Source organism: Musca domestica, unplaced genomic scaffold, assembly GCF_030504385.1.
Source record: "Musca domestica strain aabys unplaced genomic scaffold, Musca_domestica.polishedcontigs.V.1.1 9, whole genome shotgun sequence".
Taxonomy (NCBI): domain Eukaryota; kingdom Metazoa; phylum Arthropoda; class Insecta; order Diptera; family Muscidae; genus Musca; species Musca domestica.
The window spans coordinates 21,641,203-21,648,506 of record NW_026712435.1 but is presented as its reverse complement, the minus strand read 5'-3'; the positions used below and the strand labels follow the sequence as shown (position 1 = coordinate 21,648,506).

The following is a 7,304-nucleotide window of genomic DNA, read 5'->3' as shown; positions in this document are numbered from 1 at the left end:
TCTTCTATCTTCTCTCCTTTAAAAAAAATCTGAAAAACAAAACAAAAAAAAAAAAAAAAAATTCAGTTAAATTTTATAACACTTCCCTTTTACAGAAAATTTTGTAAAAACAAAAAAAAAAATATTTTGTAACACTTATTACAAAAATTTCGAATAAAAAGGCACTCATATTATCGACACCGTTTAATTATAACAAGTAAGAAATTGTTTTTTTTTTTCGTAGCCCTTTATTTGCTAATTATCAATTAATTGTCCGTATGCCAGAAAATAATTGATTAAACAGATACTTTTGCATAAACATTAACTTATAGACAGTATCCCGCAATTTCATTCAAGGTGCAACCTTTTCGACAGCATTCGTCGTAGACTCCATTCAAGTGACGTAGTCTGCGTGTCTTTGCCAGACCATTAAATCCCTCACCAGACATCATATTACTGAGTAGGGAACTGGATTTAGTGTGTGGCTCATTGTCTACTTCATTTGGTCCAATTACATCCAATAATCCGTAATTCACTGGAAGCAAAATGATATGTTATCCTTGTCGTTTAAATTATTATTATTTTTTTTTCAGTTACTTACTTTGTTTACCGATTGACTTCTTACTCATCTGCATGCCATAGAAACCATCCACACACACTGCGTCCAGAATCTGAACCAAATTCTGGCCACAGAAACGAGTTGCTGCCGTTTGAATTTCGTAGCAAATGGCCAAAAATACAAGAGCACCTAGAAGTTTCAATGCGGCAACCGTAGTAGTTTCCTTTAGATATTAGATCGCTAACAGACTTCAGCCAAATGTGATTGTTAACGATGCCCTATTGATTATTTATAGTTAAATCCATCAAATTTCCTATTGAACACATACACGTGTAATAGGTTGAGGGCGACAGTATTTAAATTAGTCACATGTAATTATGACGTATTTCATCCCAAGGAAACAAATATGTAAATTGGTTACCCTTAGCCGAAATTTAGAGCACAAAACATGAGTATTTCATGCCAGCGGAATTTTCCATCGAAATTAAAGTTTAATTTAGCCTCTGATTTTAGTTAGTTATATTAATTAATAAAATATTATTTATAGATATAAAAGAGTAAAAAATGGGAGGCTGACTGACTGATTCGTCAGCGTACAAATGAAACGACTAAAACTAGAATCTTGAAATTTTGCATGTGGGTCAATATTGCTGGAAAGGGGGAGAAAAGACTGGGGCTTAGGAATCTCGGACTAGAACTAAACTACTATAAAACACTACATTTCGTACCTTTTGGTATTTTGCAAACGGATTCAGATAAAATCTTAAAATTTTAGTACAAAAATTATGTTTTGTGAGTAGTGTTGATATAAGCAGGTGTTTTTGGAAATGTGTACTAAGTGTAACAAATGTACTAAATGGTTTAAATTCGGTAAAATTTAGTAGTGGTTAAACGGAAGAGTGAAGGGGGTATCAAAAGTATTAATATGTACTAAATTTGGTACCAACAGAAATTAGGTGAACGGATAGTTGTAAAATCTTGAAATTTGGTAGGAGAATTCCTAGAAATGGGGTTTATGTCGAGAAGTGGCTTTGGAAATCTGTACAAAGTGGAAGAACTGTACTAAATGGAACTAAATTTGGTACAATAGTGAACGGATAGAGCTGGTAGTTTCGATTTCGATGTGGGTATTGGTTATCTTGTTTGTGGTAGGTTTGTAATAAAGAAGTGATTTTGGAAATGTGTGCTACAAGTGTATGAAAAGTACTAAATAGTACCACATTTGGTACAATTTCTTATTGGATGAACAGATTGTGCTTGAAATTTCACAATTGGCATTAGGGTCGTTGTTCATGTGTTGCCTAGACATATGGAGGTGGTTTCGGAAATGTGTATCATAATTGTACGAAAAACACTGAGTGGTACTCTATTTGGTATTGAGTGAAGTGATAGAGAAAAATCTGAATCAGAAATTTGATTTTTAGATTACTGTTTGAGATTTGGCTGTGGTTTTGCAAATGCGTCCTATGATTGTTCTAAATGTGATATTGGGTGAAGGCATAAGGCTGCAATTCTCAAATTTGATATTGAAGGGATTTTGGAAATGTATACTGTAGCTGTGCGAAAATTACGAAATTGTACTAAATTTTGTACTGACTGAAGGAATAGAGCTGAAATCCCGAAATTTGATATAGTCGCCACTGTTGGTGACTGTGGTTAACGCATTTAAGTGGTTTGGGAAATGTATACTATAATTGTACAAAAACTACTAAGTGGTACTAAATCTGGTATTAGGTGAATGAATGGAGCTGAAATCCCGAAATGTGTTATTGTTTTCTGTGTTTGTATCTGGGTTTGGGATATGGAGATGTTTTCGGAAATGTGTTCCATAATTGTACGAAAAGTATTAAATAGTACTAAATTTTAGGTGGAGAAATTTCCTCAAATTTTATAGTGAGATCTCTGGTGGTATCTGGTCGTGGTTTTGCGTATTATAATTGTTCGACAATACTAAATGGTACTAATTTTAGTTCACTGTTGTTGTTTAGGATGGAGAGTTGTTTTTTTTTCGTATTTGCGCATTATTTTTTATTAATATTTGTTTTGGGTAAAGGGTTACAGCCGAAATTCGGCAAATTGATACTGATGTCGCTGTTGGTTTCTAGGGTTTATGAAGAGGTTGAAATAGTTTTTAACAGAAAATTTGGATATGGGCTTTTCTTACTATAATTTTCCTATTACGATTTCCGAAAAAGGAAAAACTTGAACAAAATATAAAACCTTAAAAGTCTGAAAATTTAGTACGACATATTAAGTTTTGATGAAAAAAAGTTGTCAAGCTGAACAAATTGTACATTTTGAGTACTAAACAGGCATAGGAATAACTGTTTGAACCTTCTCAGTAAATTTATGCGATTAGAGGTAGCATTTATTGTACTACACAGACAGACAGTGGATTTGTTTTATCTAAGGCCCTATGGAATATGGGTCTTACATAATTACTTCGATGAATAACGATATACTTTTTACTGGTTTATATCAAGAACATAATGTTATTGAAGTAAGTCAATTTTTTCATTATCATATCCATTCTGTTATTTTTTTCGAACTGTATGACTTTCATAATCAGAGGCTAAATTAAACTTTCATTTCAATAAAAACCCTCCCACATTAAATATTTATATTTTGTGCTCTAAATTTCGGCGAAGAAAAATAAATTTACATATATTTTTCCTTGGAATAAAATTCAAGTGTACGGGTTCTATGAAAAATTCGCTGGATTTAACTATAAATAATCAATACAAAATCATTAACCATCACATTTGGCAGCAGCGTGTTAACAATCTAAGATCTAAAGGAAACTACTTCGGTTGCCGCAATGAAACTTCTAGGTGCTCTTGTATTTTTGGCCATCTGCTATGAAAGCCAATCGGCAGCAACTCGTTTCTGTGGCCAAAATTTGGTTCAGATTCTGGACGCTGTGTGTGTGGATGGTTTCTATGGCATGCAGATGAGTAAGAAATCATTCGGTAAACAAAGTAAGTAACTGAAAAAAAAAATAATAATAATTTAAACGACAAGGATAACATATAGTTTTGCTTCCAGTGAATTACGGATTATTGGATGTAATTGGATCAAATGAAATCGACAATGAACCACACCCCAAATCCAGTTCCCTGCTCAGTGATATGTTGTCTGGTGAGGGATTTAATGGCCTGGCAAAGACACGCAGACAACGCCACTTAAATGGAGTCTATGATGAATGCTGTCGAAAAGGTTGCACCTTGAATGAAATTGCGGGATACTGTCTATAAGTTAATGTTTATGCAAAAGTATCTGATTAATCAATTATTTTCTGGCATACTGACAATTAATTGATAATTAGCAAATAAAGGGCTACGCAAAAAAACTATTTCTTTATTCTTATAATAGAACGGAGCAGACAATAATATGCAACAATTGTTTCAACATTTTACTGTATGTGCCGTTTTTAACACAAATGTCCGATAAAAGAAACCAAACTGATACATACATTTTGATATGATGTGTTGAGAGTATTCTAGATAAAAACGTTAGTTAACAAGCGTAATTTTTTAGTACGGGTGACGGGTACATTTTTAGCTATTATATTTTTGGCAACTTTCGTTAAAACAGCTCACGGAGATTTCATATTTTGCTTCGCTGTCAAAAATCTTCAGTTTGGCTTTAAAAATTCACCGCTGGTCTTACAAAAGACCAGTGCTTGCAAATCGTTGAATTTTATTATCAAAATGCACGCTCTGTTAAGAATGATCATCTTGGGTTTCTTCCATTCAGCGACGAATCTTATTTTTTATCTACCCATTAAATTATCGATTTTGGAGCGAATATCAGCTAGAGATATAACACGTTACAATGGATTTATTGAGTGGCAAGTTCGGCGAACGTTTTATTTCGCGTTCGGGATCGGTTAATTGGCGCTTAGATTGGGTGACGCCATGTCTTTAGACTATTTTTGTGTGACTTTGTTAAAACTCATGCCTATACAGACGGGCCCGCTTCAATTGTCAAATTTCAAAGACGTCAAATTTTATGGAAATCGGTTCAAAAATATTTATAGCTCCCATATATATGTTTCATCCGACTTTATATTTAAGTCCTCCAGAGTCGTAATATGCACTCTATAATAATCAATTTCGACACAAGGTATCCTACATATCCTAGATTGACATTTGCCAAACTTTGTCGAAATCGGTTCAGATTTGGATGTATATAGGGTGAGATAAAAAAAATTGCAACAAAATCAAACGCCATAATTTTCAATTTTTTTTAATTTTATTGAGTAAGAGATGCCAAAAATGGCATCAAAATTTAGAATAAGTTTAGATGTGTTCGAATTGGTCAACCATGGCACGAATAATGACCTTCAAACGGCCAATGAAACCGTCACACGCTGTCCGAATGTTGCTCTGCGGTATCGTGGTGCTTGCTTTAGGTGATCGACACTTTGGTATTTTTTAATGCCAACATTGCTTTCCAAAATATTCCAGACACCATGGTCCAACGGATTGGTATTTGGAGATTTTGGTAGCCATTGTGCGCATGAACCTCATTTTGTAACCATTCTTGGGTGGCGCGTACTGAGTGCGATGGTGAACTCTTGTTGGAATGTCCACGGCCTGCGGCCAAAATGTTTGCGTATCCAAGGCGTTAATACACCCTCCAGAATATTTTCGCGATAATATTCGGTATTCGGAGCGGAGGCAACCATCGGTTGTTATGGCGGCCCACACCATCACCATTGCCGGCGCTTGAGTTCTGGGTTCCAACCAAAGGTGCACATTTTCAGCTGACCTCATTGGCAAGTAAACACGATCACTGCTGGACAACGAATGTTTTTTTCATCGGAGAAAACCAAATTCGGCAGTTCACCACTTTCGGCCAAGCGAAGCAACTCTTTAGCTCCTTTGAGTTTATTTTCTTTCTGTTGCGGTGTAAGTTCTTGCACTTTTTGGAATTTCAATGGCTTTACCCCGAGCTCTTTTTCAATATTTGCCGAATGGAATATTGCAATATGTTCAGCTCACGAGCCGTTTTTTGGGCACTACGACACGGGTTTCGATCAAGTCGCTTCTTTACTTTTCGAACCATTTCTGCTGATGTTGTTGTTTTCTTCCGTCCACTTCCTTGACGTCCGTCCACGCTACGCTACCAGTATCACGGTAACGAGCGATGGTATGAGACACAAAAGACTTATTCACATTTAAATGCTGGAGTGCTCTAACGATAGCCACTTGTGGTTTTCCAGCCAAATATAGAGAAATCACACTATCACGCTTGAATGCTTGAATTTCGCGTTGTATGAGCTTCACTGACATTCAAAATTTCTACTATTTGTGGGGGAGGTACCTGGAGGAGTAGACAGATATATTCCATCTTCACAGCAAATCTTGTGTTAGTAGAAATCATGGGATGTCCAAAATATGAAGAGCACAGGATTGTTATGTGGGTTATTCAAAACTTTGACCCTTAATGGGGGAAGTACCAAAAGGAGTGGACCGATATATTCCATCATAAATAATATTAATAATAATATTCCATCATAATAAAAATATTGAGATATGCATAATTTGAAGGCAATCAGACTCACATTTTATACAAGTTGTAATTATTCAAAATTTTATCCCTGGGGGACGTAATTGTTTAAAATATTGGCTATTGCCCAGTTGGAGCATAATCGGATTCTCCTTCCTCTTTCTGTGCAGTAAAATATTTTTTTGATAATTTCGACCTTTTGTGGGGGATGTTCCAGAAGGTGTTTACCGATATTGCCCATCTCCGAACTAAACCTAAATTTGATAATAATATTAAGATATACCAATGTTGGAACAAATCGGATACTCCCTTCGACAGTTATCGTGCGCACCATGATGGAGACCCCTGGATGGACTCCAAATGTTCTGAAACGGATTTGGTCCAAAGAGACCTAGGGTTTTTGGGGCACGTTGTGGCCGTATCAAATGATATGTACCCTCTCTAGTTATATGACTGAGGGTATAATAAATATTGTAACATTTAAATTCCTGTATATATATTTTGCTATACTTCCATGTATTGTTGTCTTCTTGGGAAATAAATTTCAGGACTGAAAATAGTTAAAAATTTAAAAATTATTCCAAAGACCATCCAAATCCCTCTGACCTTTAAAATTCAGCATAGATTGGTCCATACCTATGACATCTACAAAGGCTGAGAAGAATGTTCCTTAACTAACTATCTATCATCTTTAAAAATTAGGGGCTTTCATTTTAACCAAGGTCTAACGGCATTTGCAATTTCAATATAATTGGACCATAATTGTGATCTGCAGAGAGATTGCAATTGTGCAAGAACATGTGGACGGGCGTACAGACACAACCCGTCGATGTATGTATAATACTTTGTTGAAGTTCAGTCACGTATTGTATTAGTTAGAAGAAGGATCCAAATTTATGACGCCGCTACCCATACATACATTGATATTAATATTTCTTTAATCTCAAAACTTAAGAGTTGAGGTTTGGACGGAATATAAATTAGTTTAAATCATACCAAGGTAGGCAAAATTAAGTAAATTTGAATACAATTTTACGTCATCGTAAGTGTTTGCATGTGAGTTACCTATATGACAAGCTACGCTACACTATGATTACATGTAAATACAATTTGTTGTATGGTCTATTTTTATCGGAATACATACACAGATTTCATTATAAATTACTATAAATATTCAATGGAAAATGATTTACAACCACATTTGGCTTCAGTGCGTTTCAGGAATTAGATCCAAAGAAAAAAAGTTGCTGCA

The 7,304-nt window shown here is 35.0% G+C and overlaps 2 protein-coding genes across 2 annotated transcripts; one reads left to right on the top strand and one right to left on the bottom strand.

Annotated features, from left to right (window-relative positions):
* Positions 1 to 236: 236 nt before the first annotated feature.
* Positions 237 to 755, bottom strand: LOC101893945 (probable insulin-like peptide 3). The gene is made up of 2 exons (XM_005189058.2): positions 581 to 755; positions 237 to 514 (listed from the first exon to the last, which is right to left on the bottom strand). Exons 1-2 carry the CDS (start codon positions 612 to 614, stop codon positions 306 to 308), a joined length of 243 nt encoding a protein of 80 aa, XP_005189115.2. The 5' UTR covers positions 615 to 755; the 3' UTR covers positions 237 to 305.
* Positions 756 to 3,321: 2,566 nt separating this feature from the next.
* On the top strand, positions 3,322 to 3,858 carry LOC131806812 (probable insulin-like peptide 3). The gene is made up of 2 exons (XM_059131526.1): positions 3,322 to 3,516; positions 3,584 to 3,858. The coding sequence occupies exons 1-2, from the start codon at positions 3,357 to 3,359 to the stop codon at positions 3,790 to 3,792; spliced, it is 369 nt and encodes a 122-aa protein (XP_058987509.1). The 5' UTR covers positions 3,322 to 3,356; the 3' UTR covers positions 3,793 to 3,858.
* The last annotated feature ends 3,446 nt before the right edge of the window (positions 3,859 to 7,304 follow it).

What these genes read in the sequence shown, in the direction of transcription:
- LOC131806812 (XM_059131526.1), top strand. Translation starts at nt 3,357, where the DNA reads ATGAAACTTCTAGGTGCTCTTGTATTTTTGGCCATCTGCTATGAAAGC. An exon ending in GAAATCATTCGGTAAACAAA is followed by an intron (nt 3,517 to 3,583) that starts GTAAGTAACTGA and finishes TTTTGCTTCCAG; the next exon opens with TGAATTACGGATTATTGGAT.
- LOC101893945 (XM_005189058.2), bottom strand. Translation starts at nt 614, where the DNA reads ATGCAGATGAGTAAGAAGTCAATCGGTAAACAAA. An exon ending in GAAGTCAATCGGTAAACAAA is followed by an intron (nt 515 to 580) that starts GTAAGTAACTGA and finishes TTTTGCTTCCAG; the next exon opens with TGAATTACGGATTATTGGAT.